This window comes from Onychostruthus taczanowskii, unplaced genomic scaffold (assembly GCF_017590055.1).
Source record: "Onychostruthus taczanowskii isolate IOZ18803 unplaced genomic scaffold, ASM1759005v1 scaffold24, whole genome shotgun sequence".
NCBI lineage: Eukaryota > Metazoa > Chordata > Aves > Passeriformes > Passeridae > Onychostruthus > Onychostruthus taczanowskii.
In genome coordinates, this window is record NW_024499684.1 from 383971 (window position 1) to 410018 (window position 26048).

The window sequence follows — 26048 nt, forward strand, 5'->3', positions numbered from 1 at the left end:
GCAGCTTCTGCTGGCCTCTGTCCAGGGAACCCTGTGCTAAATCCCACATTTCTGCTTGTGGGCAGACTCTGAGATTTCCCCTTGCCCCAGGAGCTCTCCCCGGAATCAGGCACAGCCCCTGATCGCAGCAGGCTGCTGGCACAGCTCGCCTTTGAAGCCCAGCTTTTGCAAGGCAAAGCACACCCATGCAGATGGAGCTGCAGGAACACGGGTTCACTCCGTGGTGTTTTCAGCTTTATTATTGCAGGCTGCCAAACTCATCGCAGGAGCTGCACACCCTGACAGCAGGGATGGTCCTGCTGCAGGCACAGGCACCCCCTGAGGATGGAGAGGGCTTTCCCTGCAGCGAGGAAGAGGAGACTTGATGAAGCCTTTGCCTTGCACGCGACTGTAGGACAGTGTGTGCTCCCCTTCTCCTTCCTTTGTCTGTCCCTTGTGCTCCAGGGCTTGGCAGCTGCCTGTTGGAGTAGGGGAACAAAGCTCAGAGGGTCTGGAGGGGTTTGTCCCCTTCTGGAACATTCCCCTGCACGAGGCACTGAGCTCCAGAGCCACTGCTGTGCAGAGCACAACTCCTGCGTCCCTGCCCAGGGGCACAGCTGGGCTCTGGGGGCACAGCTGGATTCAGGGGGCACAACTGGGATTCAGGGGGCACAGCTGGATTCAGGGGCACAGCTGGGCTCTGGGGGCACAGCTGGATTCAGGAGGCACAGCTGGAATCCAGGGGGCACAGCTGAATTCAGGGTGCACAGCTGGATTCAGGAGGCACAGCTGGAATCAATCCAGGGGGCACAGCTGGAATCCAGGGGCACGGCTGGATTCAGGGGGGCACAGCTGGAATCCAGGGGCACAGCTGGGCCCAGGGAATGCAGCCACTCCTGCAGTCCAGGCATGGCACAGCAGCATGTGTTTCCTACATTTGTGCTGCTGCTTTTCAACGCTGCCAGTGCTGGTGGTCTAAGAGCCAGCACAGCAGGACGTGCCATGGGGAAAGAGAGAAGAAATTGAAAGTGAAAACTGAAATGTTTAAAAAATGTGATTTAGTTGCTTACAGAGACCCAGGTGTTCAGGGGCTGGCACTCTGGGAGCAGAGTTTACACACCAAACCTGGTGTGTTAGTAGTGCTCAAATAATAAATAAAATCTGCACCGGAATGTGGTTTTAGTTTGTTCAGTTTGCGAATTTGTTGCAAAGGCACATTAATTTTTCCTAAAACTCTGTGTGTTTCGGTGTACCAGAAGGAGGTGATGGGCTGGAAGCTGGTGCCTGGCATCCCTGAGCAGGCTGAGTGCAGGCGTGCTGCTGGCTGCTGCCAGGCTGAGCAGGTCAGGGCGAGCTGACACACGAAGCGCTGCGCTGTGGGGAGCCCGTCGTAAAAACAGCGCGGAACTGAGGAGGTCTGATGTAAGGAACAGCTGAAGGTAACCTGCAACTTAACTATTGTTCATGTTATTTACAGGCTGGATGTCCCTTTTGGTGTTTTGATGATTAGAGAGCAGCTCTCAGGTTTCACAAGAGCCCGAACAACGTTATTACAACAATTACCGTGTTGCTTCATTCTGAAACGTCTCCACTGCCATATTTAGCAATGTGAGCTGCAAGGTTGTGTTAAAGCAGATTCATCACCTGGGTAATGCACAGGACGGGCTGATTCTGGGTTTTGAGCAGAAAAGTGTCAGCAAGATCAGAGCTTGCAGCACGGGGAGGATTCTGCAGTGCTAGAGCTGCAGATGTGAAGGTGGAGGTGCTTTTGTCAGGGGAAGAGTCTTGGAAGAGCTGACATTTCTGACATTTCCCCTTTCCTGATGTGGATTACTCCAGTCACTCGGATGCCTGTCACTAACAGGGAAAGAAGGAGGAAAGTATCTAACTAAGAACTGACTTTAAAGGCTCAATTCTTTTCCCCTCTGTGCTCAAGTTCCTCGCTGTGTGCTGACAGGGAGCCTGGAGTTGCAGGTTTGGCTGGCTGACCTGTCTGTAGGCTCGGGTCTGTCCTGGTGCCTTCAGTGCTCCCCTGTGCCCTGCTGGCTCTGTGCATGTGCCATCATGTGGGTCAGACCTCGGCTGCTTGACTTGTCTGCCCAGCTCTTGTTCAGGATGCAAATCATTGGTTTGCATTTCTATTTAATTGAAGCACGCCGTGCCTTAGGAGAGTTTCCAGAGTACCCAGAGCTGTGGGAGCTGGGATGGAGGGATGTGTGTAGCTGTGCCAGTGGTCAGGATGTCTCTGAAGAGCAGTTTGTCTCTGGGCACCCAGGAATTACCAGGCTGTCCCTCTGAGGAGAGGCAGTCCAAAGACTGGAGGGTGCATGTGTTGTTAGGTGAATGTATAAAATACTTCCTTTTCTGAAACACGAGGAAAATAAAAAATTTGTATCAGCCTCTATGTACACAAATGAGTGATTTCCTATTAAACTCACCTGCTGAGTGCCCTGCAGTTCCCTTTCCAGGAACCCAGTGACCTGTAGAGATGTTTAGGACAAGTGTCAGTACTCTGTGTGGAGCTGGCCCATGGGAGCCTGGGACAGGGGGCATTTCTGCAAAAGGGTTCGTGCCAGCTTTCAGTTTCTAGGTTTTCTGGAGTGAGGACAAGGGAAGATTTGCCTGTGGGAAGGGAGAGCCCTGCTGCTGCCTCGTTGTGTGATGGGCTGGAGAGAGCAGGGAATGCTGCCCTGTGCAGCTGCTGTGTCAGGGAACAGCCAGGGGTCTGCTCAGGGCAGCACCAGCACCTTCCAGGTGGGCTGGGAGAGAAATCAGCTTTGGGAAAGTGCTGACTGCTGTATGGAGTATGCTGGCAAACTTTGCAGAATTCCACAAATCCCTGGGCTGCCCTGCAGGAATGTGGGGAGCCCAGCGAAGGAGCTCCAAGCTCTCTGCTGTGCTCCCTCCCTGCTCTGGGCTTCCTGCCAGGGCAGAGCTGCTCTCCAAGCACGGCTCTGCTTGGTCACGTGCAAAGCAAAATACTGCTGGGGTGTTTGTTTGGGCCTTAAAAAACAGAAACCTAAACTTTGAGCCGTTCTGACTGCTGTGATTTTTACTCCATCTGGAGGCAGTGGTCTAAACCTAAACTTTGAGCCACTCTGACTGTTGTGATTTTTACTCCATCTGGAGGCAGTGGTCTAAATCTTTGTGGAGAAAGTGTGCAAAATCCCAAGTGCTAGTATTCAGGGGCTTTCTTCCCTAAGTGCATCAAGCAGGTGTTCTGTCCTTGCAGTCACCTTCACTTCTTTCTTCCCTAAGTTCTGTCCTTGCAGTCACCTTCACTTCTTTGCTGCAGAGTTTGGTGGCTTTGGCTCCCTTTTACCTGCCTGAGAAGAAACAGCTGAAAAACAGATGATTAAGACTCTTCAGAAACCTTTGGCACACCCTTTATTTAAGGACCAACTCATCCCATTTTGTGGTTACACCCACCCTAACACACAGGCTCTCAGCCCTGAGCTGTGTGAGCTGCCAGTGTGGGTGCAGTGCTGGATGAGCCTTGATCACAAGCAGAAATCGAAGTAAAAGAAATTTCTCTTCTTCATCTTCTTATTTTCTCACTGCCACACTGCTCTGCAGATGCACAGCTGGATGCAGTCAGTGCTGGGAGTCCCTGGGACCTCTGTGTGAGCTGTGCTTTGTGGAAGGCCACGGCTGGTGTGCAGACCCTCTTCTGCCAGTGTTTAGCCCAGGCCCCTCTGTTAATTGCCACGCTGTGTCAGCAGGTTGAGAGGAGCATTTCCAGCCTCCTGTATGTTCCTCTAAGCAGTTACTGAAGGGCTGGCTATTTCAGCAGCTAAGAATTTATTTTATTTACTTTTCCTAAAGGAGCAAAGTTCCTGCTAACAGTGTATGTGTGTGGGGGGAGCCTTTAGTGCAACAGCATTTAATGCAAGAGGTAGACAACGGCTGAGATAACACTGATTTATTGGGAAATTCAGAACCAGTTGAAAGCTGGTTGGAGTTTAGTTCAGTTTTCAGTTAGGAAGGGTGTTACAGCTGTGGAAGGTATGCAACATGCCTGGTGAAGAAGATGTAGTGGGTAGGAGTTGCTAAATAAGACGTACATCTCCCTGTGTAGCAGAGGCTGGGGAACCCCAGAGGCAGATATAATTAATGCACAGCAATCTAAAGCAGCTTTGAGAAAATCAAGCTGTATGGAGCAACCTGCTGGATTGGATTAGGCTGCTGTAAACAATGAATTTCTAAAAATAGCAGTCAAGTGGTGATCAAAGTGTCTGGCACGTGTGAGAGAGGGTAACGCTGGCAGGAGAGCTGGAGGGGAAGGATGGTTTGGGATAAGGGACAATGCTGTCTTGAAACAGTGACACAAATTCCAGAATCTGTGGTTAGAAAGCAGTTTCAGTGCAGGCACAGCCAAGGGAGAGCTGTGTGGGTGCTCTGGTGAGCTGCTGAGGGGCATTCCCCAGATGGGGAGGCTCAGGCAGTGTCCCCTGCTCCCTGCCTGCTGTCGGGACTGGGAAGGGTGAAGGTGCCACCAAGGGGGACATCTCTGGGTGTTCCTGGTGAGAGCACCTCATGGCTCTGGGGTGGGGGATGCAGGCCGGGGTGCTCTGCTCACCCAGACAAGGAACCTGGGGAACAGGGGTGCTGCCAGCGCTGTCCTCCCTCCAGCAGGGTGCTCTGGGAGCAGAGGAAGGGCGGTGAACAGGAAAGTAATGGCATGTGTGAGAGAGACCAGGAGGGAGGGGAAGGGACCGAGTCCTTCCCTCTGCTCCTCCTCTTCCCTGCTCTTGTGCAGCCAGGCTGGCACTCAGGGCAGGAATTACTGACATACACAGTCACCAGCTCCGGGGTTGACTCCCAAATAAAGCTGAATTGCCCTTCGGAGCAGCCAGAGTCAGTAAGCTGCTCAGGTGTTAGCAGGTGAGTTGTTTTAGTTTAAAGCGGATAGAATTAACCTGTGGATTGTCTTGGGCGGTTTGAACAAGAATCTGTTGGCCATTAAGGCTGTGCAGTGGGTGTTCTTAGGAAATCCATTTTGCTGCATTTATTGAATGTTAATGTTACTTGGCAAACACCCTTTTGTGCTCTTCAGCAGCAGTAAACCAAACTATTTTTCAAGTTCTCTATGAACACGCAGAGCAGAGCGTGCAGCTGCAGAATCAAGACTCAGTAGGAGACACTCGTGTGTCCAGTTCTGTTTTTGGGCTTGTCTGGACTGCTCTCTGAAGAGCCTTTACCCTCCTGTAGAAGACCTTCTCCACAAAGGGCTTGCAGAGGAACATGTAGATCAGGGGGTCCATGCAGACATTGGTGGCTGCCAGCCACAGGGTGCTCTCTTTGGCCACGAAGAGCTGGTTCTGCAGGCGGCAGTCCATGTGGGCACTGGTTTGGCTCACAGTGTAGGGCACCCTGCTGAAGTGGAAGGGGGCAAAGCACACGAAGAACACGGTAAAAATGATGAATACTTTCCCCTTGATCCGTTTTTCGCTTCTGTTGCCTTTCTTCTGAGTTTTTACGTAAGACTCATATACCTTTTTGGCAATAATGACATAAAATAGCAGCATGAGGATGAGGACGGTCCAGAAGATGAACTGGCAGACGTAGTTGACAGCTCCGTGCCATTTGAGCCCGAGGTGACTCTTCAAGGAGGCACACTTCCTCACGGACTGCGGCGTCGCTCTCTTGTTGGACAGGACCATGTTGGGCAGGGAGAGAACGAGGAAGAAGAGCCAGACCAGAGCTGCCAGGATCTTTGCTGAGGTCAGGTTTTGCACCCAGAACTTCCCAAAAGGTCTCACAATCTTGAGAAACCTGTCGAGAGCAATGAGCCCCAGCAGCACTATGCTGATGTACATGGTGTCGTAGAATATCACGGCGGAGAAGCGACAGACAAAGGCCTTGAGCTGCCACGGTCCCAGGCCAGAGTCCGTCAGGATCTTCAGAGGAAGCATCAGGGTCATTATAAAATCAGAAACCAAGATATTTTTCAGGTAGACAATGAAGGTTGATGTGCTCGGAATGTGGAAGAAAGCCCAGCAAGCCAGGCTGTTCAGCACGAGTCCCAGGAGGAAGATGAGGGTGTAGAGCACCGGGAAGAGCAGGTGGGTGACGGTGGTGTCACGGTGGCACTGTGCAGGGGAGGGTGCCCCGCTGCTGTTACCCACAGAGCTCGTGTTTGCAGAGTCTCCCATGGCTGGAAACAGACTTGGGTGAAAAGGAGGGAGAGAACACAAAACACAGCCTTCTGTAGGTAGTATTGCATGTTCCTTACAGTGACAGCAGGTTTGCATGAATAAACACAAAACCCCAGCGTGTGTAAAACAGCCCAAACAATTCATCTTCTGGTTCATTTAGGTTCAAAAGATTTAGGTTCAAAACCTAAATCTTTGCTGAAATTTAAATTGTTTGCAAGCTAGCATCCGCTGAAGAGTTAAAAAGGTTCATACTTATTTTGGAGGCTGAGGGTGGTGTCAGCAGGGTATGAGAACAGACTGCCTGGAGCACTGTGGGCCTTTCCAGGGAAATGTATTTTAGCACTGAAATGTTAGAGCTGTGGCCCAAAAGCCAGCCATTCCTGGGTGAGTGACTTCTGGTAATTCTTTCCAAGCACCCACTCTTCTCCTTTCTCAGTACAGCTTTAGGTAGCATTTCCAAGATCAGACGCACACAGGTGGCTCCCAGCCCTGAGCCCGGCTGCCCGAGCGCCCCATGCCACCCCAACACCCTGACCCTGTGAGTACCTGGACAAACCTGCAGCAGCTGTCACAGAGCCCTCTGTGGCTGTCCCCACCTCATCCACGGCTCCTCTGCCAGCAGAAGCCTCGAGCAAAGTGCTAACAGTGGGGAAATGTAGAAAGATGAGACCTTTTTCTGTTGGTGTGTGGTTTCCTTCCTCATTTCCAGTGCTGCCTGAGTTAGTCACATTTGCTGTTGCTTTTGCCTCTTCCCTTTGCTCTGCGTGAGAAAGCACACCATCTGCTCCCAAACTAGGAAAGGAAACCTGACCCTGCCTCTCAAGACTGACACATTTCTGGGTTTGTGTGTGCGTGGGACAGACCTGCTACACCTGGGCTGGTAGGATGAACAAACACAGAGTGTTTCCTGGCAGCATCACAGGATAACCCTCAAATGTAGCTCCTAGCTGCTGTTTGTGTGTGAATTCCACGTTCTGGATGGCACCAGTCATTGCCAAAGCGTTACAAGAGTCTGCTCAGAGCCACCTGGCAGTGGTGCTCGGGGGCTGCCCCTCTCCTGCCCTGACACAGGGGCCAGGGCTTGGCTCTGGCTCTCCAGAGGGGATTCCTGGTGGGTGTTTTGGCCCATGCAGGCAGGGCATGCACCGTGCAGCTCACAGCCCCTTTCTGGTGCTGGCAGGAGCTGCTGCTGCGTGGAGAGCTGTGGACTGGTGGTGTTTGTTGGGTACAGGCTGGAACTGGGTGCATTTCTCTGAGCAGAGCTGTTTGTGTAGGTTTATTGCTGCCTGCTGCTGGGCCAGCCCTGGCTCAGGGCTCCTGCCACGGGGGCAGTGGCTCCTGTCCAAGCCATGTCCTGGCAGGTGTGGGTTGCTCCAGGAGCTGCTCAGGCTGCAGCAGTGGCAGGGAGTCTGTGCATCAGACCTGGGACGTTTTGGTTAATGTGGGTGCTGGTGTCAGTGTCAAAAGGCTGCTGAGAGCAAGGAGCCCTGAGGGTGGCTTCAGTCACCCTCGGCACTGTCACCAGTGTGATGTGTCCCTGGCCAGCAGTCCTGCCTCCTGCTCCCCACTGGTGCCCAGGTGAGGGTGTCACATCCCCTGCAATGCCCAGCACTGGTGTCCAAGGCAGTGCCTTCTGTGTTTTCTTCCCAGCTGAGCTCTAGGTGCTGTCAGAGGCAGCAGGTACCTGTGCACACCCACCCGTGGTGGCTCTGGGGACAGGTGTGTGTGGTGTCTCTTGTCTGGACAGCTCACCTGACCAGGGAAAGCAGCTCCTGGATAATTGCCACTCTCTCTCCACGTGTAGGTGCAAAATAGGTGCAGAATGAGTTCTGGGTGGGAGTGGGGCATGCGGCACTTCCCTCCCTGGGCATTACTGGGAGCTGACCTGCCCAGGGCCTGCGGGCTGCTGGGGGAGCAGGCTCTGGGGTGGCTGGGCACTGTTCCAGGGCAGTGCTGGTGCCCTGGCTGCACCCCAGGCACGCTCTGTCTCAGCTGGAGCGGGCACAGTTTGGGGCAGGGTGAATCCATCCCAGGGGCTGTAGAGATGCACAAACCCCAAGGCCGAGGGTGGCAGTAGGTGAGCAACAAGTGAGCTGCCTTTTAACTTAGGAAATTGTGTTTTGGTTGCAGAAGAGCCCTGGCAGGCAGGGACAAGTCCCAGGAAGGATGGACAGGCCGTGGCTTTGGCAGGATGAGCTCTGGTGTGGTGGGGACACCCACTGCCCAGCTGGAGCTGTTTGCAGAGGTGATAAATGAACCACAACTTATTCCAATAGCCCACAATCTATTTCATGTGCAGTTGCTGTGATACCTCAAAATGTCATGTACTTGAAAATACTTCCCTGATTTTTTTCGATTTTTCCAAGTGCTAAAAGGGAAGTGGTTGAGTATTTTGTATAGTGGAAAAAGCTGCCCTTAATTATCAGTAAAGGAGTTACCATGAGCCTGTCTTTCCCCAGGATCTCAGTATGATGTAAATCAAGTGTTTTTGTGTTTTCTGATATAAAGTTCTCTGTGAAAACATACAGTTTTGTTTATTTATGTAGTAAGGGGAAGGATTTGGGGATTTAGTAATATCAAGATAAGCCTGATTATGAAATAATTTCCTCTGAAATACAACTATTAATTATTGGTGAATGGATTAGGAACTGCAAGCATAGAATGAGATAAGCAGTGTTATTCTGTTACCAAAAATCTGCCCAAATGGCTGTCTCTAAGTTTCTGTTTTTCTGCCAGTTGCATACAAGGTGACAACCCCCTGTATTGAAAAATCACATCTACTGTGGATTTTATCTGCATTTCTCAGGTCTTGTGTTGTCGTGAACTTTACTCTGGCCCAAGTTTAGCTATTTTTGCAAAATCTTTACAGTTCATGGTGTCATCTGTAGCATTTCATGGTTCTAAGTTTTTCCTCACAGTTCCACCTTTGAGTTCAGACTTGTTCCCAGCAGTCCTGACAGGCGTTGGGGTCTGGGAGCTCCTGGTTTGGCAAGGCTGGGGGCTGGCGCCGGGGGGCTCCTCTGGTATGTAGCTCTCTATTTTTGCAGGAGTGGTGGTGGCTCCAGGGGGCTCGTGCTTCCATCTGCAGGGCTGTTTCTAGAGAAATGGGTGGAGTTCTGGGTGCTCCTGATGGATTTGTGCTCCTGCCACCCTCGGTGAGCGTCTGTGGCCAGGAAGGGGCGTGCAGCCTGAGAGCTAGAGCGGCGTCTCGTCAGTGTCATCCCCCTCGTTCTGCCCCTTCATCTGTGCCCCCAGCCCTGCCCCTGCCCTGTGCTTGCACAGCATGTCCAGCAAGGACTTCCTAAATGATTTGCAAAGGAAAAAGTATATGAAGGGATCCAGGCAGGCGTTGAGGGACGTCAGCCACAGCGTGGTCTCCTTCAGGTAGAACAGCGTGTTCCGAGCAGAGCAGTCAAACACGTCTCTCGTTTGGCTCAAGGTGTAGGGGATTCTGGTGAAGTGGAATGGCACAAAGCAAATAAAGAACACAGCGATTATTATGAAAACCTTGAAATTGACAGTCTTTTTAGATGCCTTCCCTGTGCATCGTGTCCTTTTGTAGGATTTGTACAGTTCCCTGCTGATGAGGATGTAACATACCACTATGACTGCTAGGCTCACCCAGAAGATGAGCTGACAAATGTAGTTTACAATTTCATGCCAGATTAAGCCAAACTCTGATTTCAGGAGAGCACACTTCCTCACGTTCTTGGGTGTTTTCTTCTTATTATTTAAGATCATGTTGGGTAGCGAGAGAGCAAACATTGATACCCAGATTGCTGTGGACAGGATCTTGGCAGCTAAAAGGCTGCGTGGAGTTGATGTTCTGAATGGGGAAGTGGCCTTCTGGTAACGATCAATAGTTATCAGACCAAGAAAGAGGATGCTGATGTACATGGTGAAGTAAAACACTACCTGGGTGACCTGGCACACAAACCCCCGCAACACCCAGGACACCAGCTTTGCATCACTGAGGATTTTAAATGGAAAAGTCAAGATCATGAGGAAGTCAGAGATCACAGTGTTCTTGAGGAAGATGATGAAATTGGATTTACTGGATATTTTAAAGAAGACCCACATTGCCAGGCCATTCATCGTGGTCCCCACCAGGAACAGAAATGTGTAGAGTAAGGGGAAGATGACTTGGCTGATCCTGCTGTCGCTGGTGCAGTTGCTGTCATTCCTGAAGGAGCTGAAGTGGGTTGTGGCTTTCATTTGCATTGTGGTTATTTGTTCTGCCTGGAGAAAAAAAAAAAAAAAAACAGGAAAAAAAAAAAACTTCTGCCTGGAGAAAAAAAAAACAGGAAAAAAAAAAAAAAAGAAATTGAGAGTTTTATCTTTTATGAGGCTTCAGCCTTTTCAGTCAGCTTTGAGTTGTTGTGTTGTGAACAAATGCACTCTGCTGGTGGGCAGCTCTCAGGTGTGTGGTGTGCAGCTGCCTCTGTGCCTGTTTCTGTGTCTGGCCTCTGCCTGTGTAAAACAGGCACTCCGGGGAATTGATGTGCTCCCAGCTGACGCCCAAATCCCTGACAAAGTTTAATTTCTTCCTAGGAAGTAGGAAAAACCAGCTTTTTCTTTGAAAGCTGTGTTTTTCTTTGAAGAACGGAGCGGGTTGCTCTGGCAGCTCCGTGGGCAGAGCTGGGCAGGCTGTGCCCCCAGGCCGGGAGGAGCCGGAGCTGCTGGCAGGGCTGCTCTCAGCGAGGGGGTCCTTGGCAGCCCTGCAGCCCTTCAGCGTGGCCCTGGGAGCGGGCAGAGGCAGGACAAGCAGCTGAGGTGCCAGGCCTGGGGCTGAGAGCTGCCTCTGGCTCTGGGCGGCCAGAGACGGCTCCCGATTCCAGATGATGCACCGCGCGCTTCTGCTTCTGTTTTCTGTAGAAAAGAGAGAGAAATGAAATTTAAACAAATATTTAGCAGATTGCTTCCTGCCTTTGACTGACTCCCAGAGGCACTATTTATAAAGGGAGCGGGAATTTGTCAGATTGTGCAAGTTTTCTGAGCACGGAGCTGCGTTCCTCTCTGCCCCTTTTGGCCTTGTGAGTCCTGAATGCTATTTCTGTACACAGCCTTGTTCCTTAAAACTTTTAAAGCACTTGAAAGAAGTAGTGATTTGTTACTTTGGGGAATATTATTTAAGGAAATATTTCTTCCTTGTGTGACTTGTAGGGCAGTGCTTCAGGTTTTAAGCTACATACAGTAAGTCAACATTACATGATATATACATGTAATTGAAAGACTGAATATAAACAGTTACAATGAAATAAACAACAGTTAAAATGAAATAAACTACACATTTCAATTTCTTTGGGATGTGCAAGACACCACTTTAGGAGCTGCATCTTGTTTTCAATGGATTTGTATGTAGTAGGTGTCAGTTTCTAACCCTCTGTCTTCTGTTTACTGATCTGCTGCAAAGTGTTGATCCATCCCAGAATTTGGTTTTCTCCTCCTGGCAGTCACGGGGAGAGGGCTGAGCTGCTGCCCTGCCCCATGGTGCCTGGGGATGACCAGCAGCTGCCACAAATCCCAGTTTTCCATTGAAGCACCTGGCTGCAAACAGTGTGTGCGGGCTGAAGCCTGGAATGTGAGTGATCCATGTCCCTTACCCTCCTGGTGGCACTTGCAGCTCTTCTGGACTGTCACCTCTTTGCTCTGGAATAACCTCACGGTAGCTCTGACAGCATTTCATGCTCTGGTCTGTCCCAATTATGATGGAAAACTATTATGGAGCAAGGAGGGTTTGTCTAGTCATGAGTACACTAAGGTTTTTATTGTCTTTTAAATCAGTAACAATGGAAACCTGCTAGGGCCCCATGAAATATATAATTACTGAGGTAACCATTTATATCTGTTCAGTTGAGGGTGAAGGACAGAAGGCCAGGAAGACCAAACCAGAGGAGACCAGCTCACAAAACTGCAGCAGTTGTCCTACTTTGCTGAACAGCAGGTGCCATCTCAGGTAGTGTGGCAAACGGTGACCCTCGGGGTGCTGCTGTACCTGAGGGGCCCTCGGTCACCTCTGACTTCTGGCATTCCTGTTCCTAGACCTCCAGGAATGTCCTCGAGCAGATGCCCAGCTTTGCCTCAGGAATGTCACACCACCTGCCCTTGGCTCCTCTTGGATCTCGTGGAGCCAGCACTGAGCAGCAATGGGCTGCAGACTTTGCAGAACAGGTGAGCAGAGCTCAATCGAAGGAGTCACGTCAGGACAAAGCTGCAGTACATTTTCTACGAAAAACCCCAAGGTCTGGACTGCAAATTCCCCAGATTTGGTGCCATGTGCTTGTGTCTGTTTCAGCTTCCTGTCCTCTGAAACAGAATGCCAGGCACTTCTCCTTTCTCTGGTACTGTGATAGCTGTGGGGAATCAATACATGCATTTTCTTTTTAAATCTTTCAAAATTAATAAAATCCTAGATTATTTTAGCACAAAGGATGTTAGGATGGGCTTTGCTGTTTTGGACCAAACCATGATATTACTCACTAACACATCTGACTGCCTGCAATGCCGTGGATTTCTGAGGAGTAGCTCTGAGGGTTGGTTTTTCCACTTTAACCATTTATTTGGCTCCCTCTTCTCCTTGTTTTCTAGTGAATTTTGTTTGCCACACAGTTTATCCGTAGTGTGTTTTGGGGGTTGTTACTGCTCCTGTTTTAGGTGCTATACTTGGCACTACTTTGTGGTTTTTCTACTTTAACCATTTATTTGGCTGCCTCTTCTCCTTGTTTTCTAGTGAATTGCATTTTTGTTTGCCACACAGTTTATCCATAGTGTGTTTTGGGGGTTGTTATTGCTCCTGTTTTAGGTGCTATACTTGGCACTACTTTCAGTTCATTGTTGGTGTGTGTTCTCAGCTGCTGAGGGAGCGGAGCCTGCTGGAGGCCGAGCTGCACCACGGGCTGGGTGTCAGCAAGGTGGCCTCCTCCTCCTCCTCCTCCTCCTCCTCCTCCTCCTGCTCCTGCCCAGCTCCGAGCAGCTGCACAGCTCCTCCGAGGGCTGCTGGCAGCTGTGCCTTTCCGGAGAGGGGGTTTGCTCTCTCTTCAGCCCCTGGGTTCAGTACAGGTGTGGCAGTGCTGCAGGTGAGCTCAGGGTCATGGGGAGGATGGTTTGTCTCACAGCCCGTGGCCACTGCCAGGGCTGCTGGGTCCCCCCCGTTGTAGCCCTGGCCAGCGAGGGGGTGTGCATCCCCATCTCCTGCCCCTGGCCCCCTCTGGCTCCCTGGGGGCCTCTGCCACAGGTGGCACCAGCTGTGAGGCCGGGGCTGTCACCTTCCCCAGCTGACAGAGGGGTCGGTGGGATCTGTGACAGTTTGGTTCTCTGGTGCATCGGGACAAACTCGGGGTGCTTTTGTTTGCAGGTTGTGTGGGGCGGTGAGCACGCTGTGAGTCCCTCTGGGGGTTCCTCTCCAGAAGGATGTTTTAGCTTACCTGTACAACCTGTAGGTGCCCTGCAGCCGCCTGAGGAGCTCGTTTGGAGACCTGTTCGGGTGGGTGCTGAAGGAATTGCTGTCACCCCGCCCACAGGCTGGTGCGCGCTGCTGCGGTTTCCCTTTGCTTTGCATCCCGTGGAAACGCCGCGGCCTTTGCAGCCTTCGCTTCACTGCTGCAGCTGCTCTGCCCGTGCCCGGGGGATGTGCGGTGCCCGGGGGATGTTCGGTGCCCGGGGGATGTGCGGTGCCCGGGGGATGTGCGATCCCCGAGTAGGTGCGGTGCCCGGAGGATGTGCGGTGTCTGGGAGATGTGCGGAGACCGGGGGATGTGCGGTGCCCGGGGGATGTGCGATCCCTGAGTAGGTGCGGTGTCCGGGGGATGTTCAGTCCCCGGGGTCTGTGCGGTCCTGGAGGATGGGGTGTGCATCCCCATCTCCTGCCCCTGGCCCCCTCTGGCTCCCTGGGGGCCTCTGCCACAGGGGGCACCAGCTGTGAGGCCGGGGCTGTCACCTTCCCCAGCTGACAGAGGGGTCGGTGGGATCTGTGACAGTTTGGGACACGATTCTGGGGTGCATCGGGACAAACTCGGGATGCTTTTGTTTGCAGGTTGTGTGGGGCGGTGAGCACGCTGGGAGTCCCTCTGGGGGTTCCTCTCCAGAAGGATGTTTTAGCTTACCTGTACAACCTGTAGGTGCCCAGCAGCCGCCTGAGGAGCTCGTTTGGAGACCTGTTCAGGTGGGTGCTGAAGGAATTGCTGTCACCCCGCCCACAGGCTGGTGCGCGCTGCTGCGGTTTCCCTTTGCTTTGCATCCCGTGGAAACGCCGCGGCCTTTGCAGCCTTCGCTTCACTGCTGCAGCTGCTCTGCCCGTGCCCGGGGGATGTGCGGTGCCCGGGGGATGTGCGATCCCCGAGTAGGTGCGGTGCCCGGAGGATGTGCGGTGTCTGGGAGATGTGCGGTGCCCGGGGGATGTGCGGTGCCCGGGGGATGTGCGATCCCTGAGTAGGTGCGGTGTCCGGGGGATGTTCGGTACCCGGGATCTGTGCGGTCCTGGAGGATGTTCTGTCTCTGGCGCTGTGCGGTCCCTGGGGGGTGTTCGGTGCCCGTCGGTACCCGGGGGATGTGCGGTGCCCGGGGGATGTGCGATCCCTGAGTAGGTGCGGTGTCCGGGGGATGTTCAGTCCCCGGGGTCTGTGCGGTCCTGGAGGATGTTCTGTCTCTGGCGATGTTCGGTCTCTGGAGCTGTGCGGTCCCGGGGGCTGTGCAGTCCTGGAGGATGTTCTGTTTCTGGGGCTGTGCGGTTCCGGGGGCTGTGCAGTCTCTGAGGATGTTCGGTCCCCCAGGGTATGTTCTGTCTCTGGGGCTGTGCCGGTCCTGAGGATGTTCGGTCCCCGGGGTATGTTCGGTGCCCGGAGGATGTGCGGTCCCGGGGGCTGTTCGGTCCCTGGAGGATGTTCTGTCTCTGGGGCTGTGCGGTCCCGGGGGCTGTGCGGTCTCTGAGGATGTTTGGTCCCCCGGGGGCTGTTCGGTGCCTGGAGGATGTTCTGTTTCTGGCGCTGTGCGGTCTCTGAGATGTTCGGTCCCCGGGGTATGTTCTGTCTCTGGGGCTGTGCGGTCCCGGGGGCTGTTCGGTCCCTGGAGGATGTTCTGTTTCTGGCGTGCGGTCTCTGAGATGTTCGGTCCCCGGGGTATGTTCTGTCTCTGGGGCTGTGCGGTCCCGGGGGCTGTTCGGTCCCTGGAGGATGTTCTGTTTCTGGCGCTGTGCGGTCTCTGAGGATGTTCGGTCCCCGGGGTATGTTCTGTCTCTGGGAGCTGTGCGGTCCCGGGGGCTGTTCGGTCCCCGAGGGATGTTCGGTCCCTGAGGATGTTCGCTCTCCGGGGCTGTGCTCGGGGGCTGCTCTGCCCGCAGCCCGGGACCCTCTCGGTGCAGCCGAGCCCCGGCATCGCGCCCCTCACCGCGCTGCCCCCGCGGGCTGGGCGCGCCTGGCTCGGTGCTGGGGCAGCTCGGCTGCAGCGCAGGCAGCGCTGGCTGGAAGAGCTGCAGCTGCTGCACTGCTCTCTAAGGGCCTCCTTTGGTGCGGGGAGAGGCACTAACCTGTTTGAGTTTGTGAAGCTTTATGCGTGGGTGTTCGGTTCCTTGGTTTTTAAGTTAAAAAAGAATTAGGTTCCCGTATGGCATATTTTTGGCTTTGACTTTGTAAAGGAGGAATGGAAACCTTTCAGATGCAAATCCACGTATTGTGATGCTCACAAGCTGCCCCAGTTGCCGTTTCCCCTCCTGGTTTGTGTCCCTAGTTGGGGTCTGCAGAGTTCAGGTTTGTGGTTCCATTTCATAGGGAGCAGGAAAGTATTTCTCAGTAATAATATTTTAATAGGCTTACAGACACCTGGCGGCAGTAGGGTTTAATCAGAAACACCAGGAAAAAGAAATAGGAAATATAGAACTGCACAAGTGTCTGAGCTCTATGTTAATTTCTTCTGCTTACAAGCTAAACCTCAGTAACACAACAAAAATAAGTTTTGTTAATGTTGATCTACAATAACAAGTCAGAAAGGGTGTAGTAATGATACAAGACATTAAAGAATTTGTTAAAGATATGATACACAGAACTTGTTTGGAAGGACCTTTTTTTAATCAAGTGGAGTTAGAAATTCCTGAAAACTGTTACTAAAATTTATGTATACATTTTCAAACAGCTTCTTGGTCTCCTTTCAAAGCACCCAGCCCCCGTGCATGTTGACAGTAACATTTTCAGCTCCTTTCTAGCCTGCTGTAAGCCCAGCTGTTTCTCTCAGTCAGGGCCTCAGTCAGTGTGAGGCAATAATAAATTACAATTCACAAATGCTCACATTTAGAGACTCACCCTCTGTGGATTGCGGTGCCCTGCTCTCCTCTGCAGTGTCTTCTGAGCGGGTGTCAGTGAGGGAGGGGTGTGTTTGGTTTGGTGTGCCTGGAACAGTTACTTATCTTCCCTAAACTTCCTCTTTTAAAAGAATTCTTTCACTTTTTAAAAAGATTCTCTCTGCTGACCACTCCTTCAGTATTGCTTCTGGTGCAAGTGTGTCTCAGAGTGGAACACTCACTGGATTTCTGTCTGTGCTGTTGCACTGGCTGAAGAGCAGAGGGTTGACATCAGGCACTGTCCTTGTAATTAATTACCCTGCTAATGACCTCGTCCTCCTGCCCTGGGGTATCAGGGTGTGGAGCAGCAGGCAAGGGCTGGCAGTGACGGGGGTCCCAGGGCTGCAGGAGATGTTTTAAGTTAACTTCAATTCATAGATTCTTTTCAGTAATGAGGAACTCTTCCCAGTTGGGCTAATTAGTGACCTTTGTCCCTGTGACATAAAACTTTGTGCTGGAGACAAACGCTCCTTGGGGTATTTTGGGTGTGAAATTTGCATTTCTCACTAACACCTATTTTTCTCCACTTCACATATTGGTGTTCCTGGCCTGGGACCGTTCTTGCCTATTTGTGTAATCATTAATGTCAAAATATGAGTTTTAAGTGTATTTTCTCTATTTACTGATTTCCAGACCCTGTCTGTTAAGTCATGTTATTATCAAATATAGCTTTTAATTTGGATAAATTTTCTCATTTCTCCTTAATGAATTCCCTCTGCCCCGGTGCAGCTCCCTGGGTCATGACACAGGAGGGGCTGTCAGTGCTGGGAAGTGAGGCTGTGTGCCTGTAGGGACACCTGATGTCCCAGGAAGGTGCTGGGGAGCAGGCTGAGGAGCCTTACCCAGCTGCTCACAATTTCAGTCCTAGAGGTGTCCAAGAAGTGATTTGGAAGTTCAAGGCTTTGTTTGCAGGAAAACTTGAACGAACTAGGTGTATCAGCCTTATTATCTGGTAGATGCTGCTTATCCAAAATGAGCTTGAAAATGTGTGAGAAGTGCTAACCAGCCAGGGTTTGGGCATGTTTGTGAAGTGCTAACCAGGCAGGGTTTGGGCATGTGTGAGAAGTGCTAACCAGGCAGGGTTTGGGCATGTGTGTGAAGTGCTAACCAGCCAGGGTTTGGGCATGTTTGTGAAGTGCTAACCAGCCAGGGTTTGGGTATGTGTGAGAAGTGTTAACCAGCCAGGGTTTGGGAATGTGTGAGAAGTGCTAACCAGGCAGGGTTTGGGCATGTGTGAGAAGTGTTAACCAGTCAGGGTTTGGGAATGTGTGAAGTGCTAACCAGTCAGGGTTTGGGCATGGGTGAGAAGTGCTAACCAGGCAGGGTTTAGGCATGTGTGTGAAGTGCTAACCAGGCAGGGTTTGGCCATGTGTGAAGTGCTAACCAGGCAGGGTTTGGCCATGTGTGAAGTGCTAACCAGGCAGGGTTTGGCCATGTGTGAAGTGCTAACCAGGCAGGGTTTGGCCATGTGTGAAGTGCTAACCAGGCAGGGTTTGGCCATGTGTGAAGTGCTAACCAGGCAGGGTTTGGCCATGTGTGAAGTGCTAACCAGGCAGGGTTTGGCCATGTGTGAAGTGCTAACCAGGCAGGGTTTGGCCATGTGTGAAGTGCTAACCAGGCAGGGTTTGGGCATGTGTGTGAAGTGCTAACCAGCCAGGGTTTGGGCATGTATGAAGTGCTAACCAGGCAGGGCTTGGCCATGTGTGTGAAGTGCTAACCAGGCAGGTTTGCCATGCAGCAGCTTTCCTGCCCTGTGCATTTGCAGCAGCTCAGGTTCTGGTCCCCAGCAGTGCCCATTCCAAGGTGCAGCAGAAGATCTGCAGCCACATCCAGCCCCCAAACTCCAGCCTGCAGCAGGACCCGGAGCTCATGCTGGATTTCCTGGAGAGCCCTCAGCCCCCAGCATTAACTCCTGGGTGCTGGGCAAGGTCCTGGTGCCGAGGGAGCCCTGCTGGGCTCTGCAGGGCAGCGGGCTGGGCAGTGACCCTGCTGGGCTCTGCAGGCATCCCTGCCGCCTGCTTGTCCGTGCCTTGCCTTTGCCGTCGCTGCCACTTTCATCCCTGTGCTGGAAATGTGTAAAGCACTCTGAGTTACTCTGTTGAATGAGTCTGTGCAGGTTCTCAGAAGGGAGGGAGGAGCAGCAGGCACTTGCTGTCAGACAGGAGCAGTTTGGTATCAGCAGCTGTGCTGTTCCAGGCTGAACAGCTCAGGACAGCCTTTGCCTGTTTGGAGTCTGGAAATGAGGGCAGGTTCTGCATTAGGTCCTTGCCTACTGTTACGATGGGCGTTTTGTTTATTAAATGTGTAATTTATGGATTAAGTCTACATAGGTTTTCGAAAAATCTGGTTTTTAAAAGTAATATGAGTTTTTATTGGGGGAATGGCTTTAAACTGGCAGAGACTAGGTTTACATTGGGATATGAGGGAGAAATTCTTCCCTGTGAGGGTGGGCAGGCCCTGGCACAGGGTGCCCAGAGCAGCTGGGGCTGCCCCTGGATCCCTGGCAGTGCCCAAGGCCAGGCTGGACACTGGGGCTGGAGCACCTGGCACAGGGGAAGGTGTCCCTGCCAGGGCAGGGGTGGCACTGGGTGGGATTTACCAGTCTGTCAACCCAAACCAGTCTGTGATTCTCTGGAGTGTGGGGCATCCTTGGCAGGGCAGAGCAGCTGAGGGGAAGCAGTGTTGTAAGAGCACAAAAGGGAACATCTAAATGCAGCCAAACGAGTTTCACTCTAGAGTAGAGAGAACATAACTTGCACTGGGCTGAGTCAACTCTGCTGTTTCTTAAGCTGTTACATAACCCTGAATCATGCCCCAAATCCCACATTACACCGTATGGCATCTCTGAAGTAAAACTCTTTAATGCCAATGGATTTTGTGGCTTGTCTCCCTCCTGATGGCAGTGCTGGACGGGCAGGGGGAAGGGTCCTGCAGTGACCTGTCACAGTGGCATGGAGCTGGGGAGGGTGCCTCACACCCCTGTCCATGCTGCTGGGTGCCTCACACCCCTCTGTCCCTAAAGCTGGGTGCCTCACACCCCTCTGTCCCTGAGCCTGGGTGCCTCACACCCCTCTGTCCCTAAAGCTGGGTGCCTCACACCCCTCTGTCCCTAAAGCTGGGTGCCTCACACCCCTCTGTCCCTGAGGCTGGGAGAGGAGTCTCAGTGTTACCTGGTTTTATTGAAAGATAAAATTTCCTGAAGCTTTTATAAGGTTTATGTTTTTTAGTCTAGAATTTTAGTATTTGAAATCGGTATTTGTTGAGATTCAGATAAGAGCTGTCAGTATTTGCCATAAAAACGTTTGGGAAGTGCAAGAAAAGGTACAAAAGGGACAAGTGCTTATGTGTAAATGTTGTACTGTTTATTCTATAAAGTGCTTGTGGCAGGGGTGTGTGCACTGCTGCGCGAGACCCTGCAGTGTTTGTCCTGCCAGGTGAGTGACCTGTCCCTGCAGGTGTGTGACTGTCCCTGCCAGGCGTGTGACTGTCCCCGCAGGTGTGTGACTGTCCCCGCAGGTGTGTGAGTGTCCCCGCAGGTGTGTGGCTGTCCCCACAGGTGTGTGACTGTCCCTGCCAGGTGTGTGGCTGTCCCCGCAGGTGTGTGGCTGTCCCCACAGGTGTGTGGCTGTCCCCACAGGTGTGTGAGTGTCCACGCAGGTGGGTGACTGTCCCCGCAGGTGTGTGAGTGTCCCCACAGGTGTGTGAGTGTCCCCACAGGTGTGTAACTGTCCCCGCAGGTGTGTGAGTGTCCCCGCAGGTGTGTGGCTGTCCCCACAGGTGTGTGAGTGCCCCCACAGGTGTGTAACTGTCCCCGCAGGTGTGTGAGTGTCCCCGCAGGTGTGTGACTGTCCCCACAGGTGTGTCACTGTCCCTGCCAGGTGTGTGGTTGTCCCCACAGGTGTGTCACTGTCCCTGCCAGGGGTGTGGTTGTCCCCACAGGTGTGTCACTGTCCCTGCCAGGGGTGTGGTTGTCCCCACAGGTGTGTCACTGTCCCTGCCAGGGGTGTGGTTGTCCCCACAGGTGTGTCACTGTCCCTGCCAGGGGTGTGGTTGTCCCCACAGGTGTGTCACTGTCCCTGCCAGGGGTGTGGTTGTCCCCACAGGTGTGTCACTGTCCCTGCCAGGGGTGTGGTTGTCCCCACAGGTGTGTCACTGTCCCTGCCAGGGGTGTGGTTGTCCCCACAGGTGTGTCACTGTCCCTGCCAGGGGTGTGGTTGTCCCCACAGGTGTGTCACTGTCCCCGCAGGTGGGTGGCTGTCCCCGCAGGTGTGTCACTGTCCCACAGGTGAGTGACTGTCCCCACAGGTGTGTGACTGTCCCCGCAGGTGGGTGACTGTCCCCACAGGTGTGTGGCTGTCCCCGCAGGTGTGTGGCTGTCCCTACAGGTGTGTGACTGTCCCCCAGGTGAGTGGCTGTCCCCACAGGTGTGTGACTGTCCCCGCAGGTGTGTGACTGTCCCTGCCAGGTGTGTGGCTGTCCCCGCAGGTGTGTGGCTGTCCCTACAGGTGTGTGACTGTCCCCACAGGTGTGTGGCTGTCCCCCAGGTGAGTCACCTGTCCTGCCCCGCCTCCCCGGCCCGTGTGCCGCCGGCAGCGCTCCTCCCCGGAGGATGCTGTCCTCCCTCGGCACTGCCCTCCCTCCCGGCAGCCGGCAGGGAAGCTCCAAGGGCCAAGCCCGGCACGAAAGCCTTGATGCTGGCCGAGGAGGGCCGGGCAGCGGCGGTGCCGGTGCCCAGCAGGTCCTGCCAGGCTCGGGGCACTGGGCACGGCTGCTCCCTGTGCTGCTGCCAGCAGCCCGGCCCCTGCCCACGCCCTCGCTCCTCAAAAACCTTCCTGCTCTTCTCCTGGGTTTTTAACCACTCAGGGCCATCAATGCTAATTCCTGTCGCTGAAATCATTGCATTTCCACTGAAACGGGGCTGTGAGGAAGGGCATTTCCAGGCTGGCACTGGGGCTCGTGGGGTCCTGGGCAGATCCTTGTGTCCATGTCCCACCTCCCGCAGCCTGTGGGAAGCAGCAGCTTCTCCTGCAGCTTCTCCTGCAGCTTCTCCTGCACCCCTCCAGGACAGCCCAGTGTGCCTCTCCAGGACAGCCCAGTGTGCCCCTCCAGGACATCCCAGTGTTCCTCTCCAGGACAGCCCAGTGTTCCTCTCCAGCACAGCCCAGTGTTCCTCTCCAGGACAGCCCAGTGTTCCTCTCCAGGACATCCCAGTGTTCCCCTCCAGGACAGCCCAGTGTGCCCCTCCAGCACAGCCCAGTGTTCCTCTCCAGGACAGCCCAGTGCTGTTCTCCAGCAGAGCCCAGTGTTCCTATCCAGCACAGCCCAGTGTTCCTCTCCAGGACAGCCCAGGTGTGCCTGTTTCCCCAGCAAACAGGTGAGCTGTCAGCTCCCTCATCCTCCTGCTGCAGAAAGTGAGCCCACGGCTGGTCTTTGATGGCTGCATATTTTCAGTGAAGGTATCCACAGTGCAAGCTGAAAATTGCAGATGTTTCACTACTGAGAAGTCGACACCAATAATCTTAATTATTTGGGAAATGGTTTGGGTGCAGGTAAAGCTAGAGGGAGTTGCTGGAGCTTATAAATTCTCTGCAGCTGGCAGTTTAAGAAGGGCAGTGGCAGAGGCACTGACAGGGACACACACTGTGCTGTTTGGGAGCCTTACATGGAAATGAAGAGTAAGTGTGATTTCAAGCATTTACATCATTTAATTTTGCCTCATTTGTCATGCAGGTGAGGTAAGTGAAGTGATTTCCTAAATCTGTGGTGTCAAAACCAACATAGACTTCAGTGTCTCGTTGTGGTTAAGGTCACATGGACACAGTGAACCAACTCCTTTGTCTATCTCAGTGCCCACAGCTTATTTTGATATTAATCCATCATAACCACAAACCCCAGCTGAATTAATCACTTACCTGTTAGGCTGCACTTTCAATGTCAGAAGATTCAGTTCTTTCTTCAGTTCTTGAGCTTCTGTAGCTGTTCTAGATGAGGAGGATTTTGTACAAAGAAAATGTTAGTTGGTGAAAAATACCCATTTTTTACAAGATTTCCCCTTCTTGCCACAGAGAAATTATTTTTTGGAATTCATTCTTCTCGTGATTGTCACCTCTTGGCTGCTGCTCACAACAGCATCAAAGTGGGGGCTGTGTTTGCAGTCCTGCAGGCAATTTTGGTGCTTTTGGTAAGGGTGTGCAGAGTGCTGTGTGACGTGTCTGTGCCAGTGTTTGTGTGGGAAACAGCCGTGCAAGTTCAGTTCTGGGGGAATGCTCCTGGGAAAGAAAACCCTGAGAATGAGGGAGGAATGCAGCTGCTGTGTCCTGCAGGGAGCACGTGGGGAGGGCAGGCTCCGGGTCAGAGGCAGATTTCCCTGGGGATTTCCCCAGTGCAGTGTGGCTATTGCAGATGTTGACCCTGACCCCCATCCCCGAGTCCCAGTACATTTCAACCCAGGCAAGTCCCTCTCAAATACAGAAGGGAAATAGGGTGAGTTTTCTGTCTTTTGCCACAAATCCTGGCTGTCTGCCATTGTGGAAAAAAGCTGCAAAAGCATCACCCTGAGCAGCTCTCCACGAATGGTGAGTGTGACTTCCCAAACAAGGAGCTGCCTTTGGTTTGGCACTGGCTCAGCTCGTTGGCACCCTGCATTAGTAATTCAAAAATTTTACTGGCTTTGCTGGAGAAAAGCGTCAGATAAATGGTAGCTGTTGCAGTTCTGAGCTGAGGAGGCAGCTCCAGTTTTGTCAGAGCTTTCTGGGATGGCTTTGGGTTCAGGTGGCCTCGTGCCACTCTGCTCTTTGTGTTGTCTCCCTGCCAGCTCCTTCCCTCTCGTCCTTCCTGGGCAAAGGTGTGGGCTGGCAGTGAGACTGAGGGGCCACTGGTCAGACTTACCTCTTGGATACAGAATGTTAATAAATCCAAGGGAGAGAGAGCCCTTGGAGAAAGGGCATCTGAGAGCAGTGTGTTCCCTGCTGCTTGGTTCAGAGTACTGAGCAGCAGTGTCAGCTGAGAGCTGTGGAACTGCACATTGTTCCTCCCTGGTCTGACCTTTTGGCATGCCATTAACTATTAGAAAGATCAGTGGTTGTGATGATTGCTTGTAAGAGGAGGTTTCTGCACATGCTGTGTTAAAGGATGAAATTTATTTATTTTCTTCAGACCTGCAAAGTGCTGACTTTAATGTTAATAATACTAACAGTTAACATTTGTAATGTGAACTCTCCCCTAGGACTTAGACCAGTGGACTCTGTGACAGCCCTGGCTGGAGCTGCAGCTCCTGCTCAAACAGTGAAGAACCCTGTGAGTATTGGTTTCCAAACATTCTGATTTAAATGTTTAATGCAAAAAAAAAAAGTATGTTGAATGCTGACAGAGTCCATGAGCAAACATGCCACGAAAGTGCTAGTGTACTTGTGTTTGACTGCCTGGGGCTGTGTCTGGAATGAGCAGCTTGTTGGATAACATCACAAAGGCCACAGTGGAGGTGTTTCAGCAACCCCTGAGCTAAACAATAACTCTTCTAGCTCTGGTATAGGCCTCTTCTGTCCAAACTCTCTTGGGAATGCTGACACAAGTAATACAAGACAGAATGTAAAAAAGACATTCCCAAAGTATTTTTATATCACCTTTTAATTCTTTTAGCCATCGTGATGCTTAATTGTGTGTAGATTGCCTCGACTGTTTTGCACTTGAGCCAGGAATTACAGAAATGGTTACCTGAGGTTCCTTCTGTTTACTTTTGAGTAACAATAGATGTAGTTGCTATTCTTGAACTTTCTGCACATGAGAAATTGTGGCTGCTCAGTCCCCACTGGTGGCTCCAAAGGCATTTTATCACTGCTGTGTTGAAGCAGCCCAGTCTTGTCACAGCTAAAACCTGCTACAGAACTGCTCAAATATTTTGGCTGAAGTAAATTTGTTCTGCTGCGAGTTCCTCTGAGTGAGGAGTGTGGCTGGTGCCCCCCTGACTGCAAAACTGCCCCCCTCTGTTCCAGGTAGGGTCGTGAGAGCTGCAGGAGAGGAGCTGGAGAGAGGGCAGCACTTGGGGCCATCTGTAAAGGAGAGAGACAGACAGACACAAAGGAGGAATGGCACTGGGAGCCCCTGCACAGGGAGCTGAACAGTCCTGTGGAGGGCTTTGCTGAGGGTTCAGATGTCGCTTGGTCTGATGAAATGCCATTGGTTTCAGAGCAAGGAATGTGGCAGCTTTGTGACCCACCTGCCAGGGACTGCTTTGGGCCTGGTGGTGGGGAATGTTGGGGAATTAAAGGAACAGTTAGAGCACTTGTTGTCTCTTCCCTTCTGTGGCTGTAGGAGATTTCCTTGCTGTTAAGCTCCCACCATTGTCATGTCACTTGCTTCCTGCTGGGAATTTAGCTTAAGCTTATCTCTAGCTCCAAATGTAGGAGAATTTTAATTACTTAATGGTTTTTGATTTTCCTGCAGTAAAATATTCTTCCACGATGACTGAAATGTGTTTGTACTTTCTTGGGGTTATGCTAGACATTCCACTGAATTAAGTCCATGGTGGAATTTTAGAGCAAGCAGGGGAAATTTCCTTAGGACATGCTTCAGAGCAGGAGCATGGATTAGAAACTTTATCTGCCTTATCTCCACCAAAACGACATCCCTGGTTAGTCAGGGCAGCCTTGGGATAACCTGCTCTGGAATTTTAGAGCAAGCAGGGCAGCTCTTGTTCTAATCAGAGCCTTTAGGGAAAATTTCCTTAGGACCTGCTTCAGAGCAGGAGCATGGGTTAGAAACTTTATCTGCCTTATCTCCACCAAAACGACATCCCTGGTTAGTCAGGGCAGCCTTGGGATAACCTGCTGTGTTCCTGGGTCAGGCCTTCAGGCGTGGGGCAGCTCTGGCTCCCCCTGAGCTGGGGGATCTCAGTGGCAGCTCCTGCAGCTGGGCTGGCTGGGGCTCTGCCTTCCTGAATGCTCCTGAGTGCCTCTGCCAGGACTTCAACTGACTGAAATAGAATGCAGAGATGCAGCAGTGCCGCTGGAGGGGAACGCGGGTAGACAAAACAGGGAAGGGAGCCAGGATGGGAAGTATCAAAATAACTCCACTAATGAAGTGCTGTGTTTGCTTCTCCTAAAGCACGTCCCTGCTGAGCCAGCAGCCCTTCCTGTCACTGGTACTCACTTGCCTTGAGGGTCAGGATGAGCAAAGGGAAGGGCTCCGTGCATCCCTGCACAATCAAGTCACTCAGGTAAGACAAGCACAGAACCACGAGCACCCTTTGTCAGCTGGGTGTGTGTCAGCAGTTTTGTGTGTACATGGTGGTGTCAACCCGGGGAAATCACAGTGCTGTGCCAAGAGGAGCAGTCCCAGGAGGGGAAAATGGGGAGCCCTTGTTCCTCTTTTGAGTGTGAACACATCTTTACTCCTAAATTTGTTACAGGTAAATGTAATGGACTGGAGTCTGATTTCACTTCTTTGTAGGAAAAACAGTAAAGGTGTTAGCCCTGAGACCATGTCTTGCCAGCCCCTTGCTTGATCCTGCAAAGTTTGTATAAATTAAAACTGTCCTTCTTTAGGAAAACCTGTCACCCTCTCCAGCTGGCACGGATTAAGAGTTT

At 52.3% G+C, this 26048-nt stretch overlaps 2 protein-coding genes and 1 long non-coding RNA gene across 4 annotated transcripts; 1 reads left to right on the forward strand and 2 right to left on the reverse strand.

Moving 5' to 3' along the window:
- Nucleotides 1-5102: 5102 nt before the first annotated feature.
- Nucleotides 5103-6737, reverse strand: P2RY13 (purinergic receptor P2Y13). The gene is made up of 2 exons (XM_041405926.1): nt 6684-6737; nt 5103-6147 (listed from the first exon to the last, which is right to left on the reverse strand). Exon 2 carries the CDS (start codon nt 6132-6134, stop codon nt 5103-5105), a length of 1032 nt encoding a protein of 343 aa, XP_041261860.1. The 5' UTR covers nt 6135-6147; nt 6684-6737.
- A 1940-nt stretch (nt 6738-8677) lies between these two features.
- P2RY12 (purinergic receptor P2Y12) lies at nt 8678-16735 on the reverse strand. Of its 2 annotated transcripts, none has more exons than XM_041406050.1 (2): nt 16427-16735; nt 8678-10376 (listed from the first exon to the last, which is right to left on the reverse strand). In XM_041406050.1, the coding sequence occupies exon 2, from the start codon at nt 10356-10358 to the stop codon at nt 9333-9335; it is 1026 nt and encodes a 341-aa protein (XP_041261984.1). In that variant the 5' UTR covers nt 10359-10376; nt 16427-16735; the 3' UTR covers nt 8678-9332. The 2 variants fall into 2 exon arrangements, with proteins under 2 accessions (XP_041261984.1, XP_041261985.1); XM_041406051.1 differs by lacking the exon at nt 16427-16735 and adding an exon at nt 14240-14259.
- LOC121336687 lies at nt 13118-25683 on the forward strand. The gene is made up of 3 exons (XR_005952803.1): nt 13118-13213; nt 23690-23760; nt 25567-25683. It is a non-coding gene; the product is annotated as an uncharacterized LOC121336687 (long non-coding RNA).
- The last annotated feature ends 365 nt before the right edge of the window (nt 25684-26048 follow it).

What these genes read in the sequence shown, in the direction of transcription:
- P2RY13 (XM_041405926.1), bottom strand. Translation starts at nt 6,134, where the DNA reads ATGGGAGACTCTGCAAACACGAGCTCTGTGGGTAACAGCAGCGGGGCA.
- P2RY12 (XM_041406050.1), bottom strand. Translation starts at nt 10,358, where the DNA reads ATGCAAATGAAAGCCACAACCCACTTCAGCTCCTTCAGGAATGACAGC.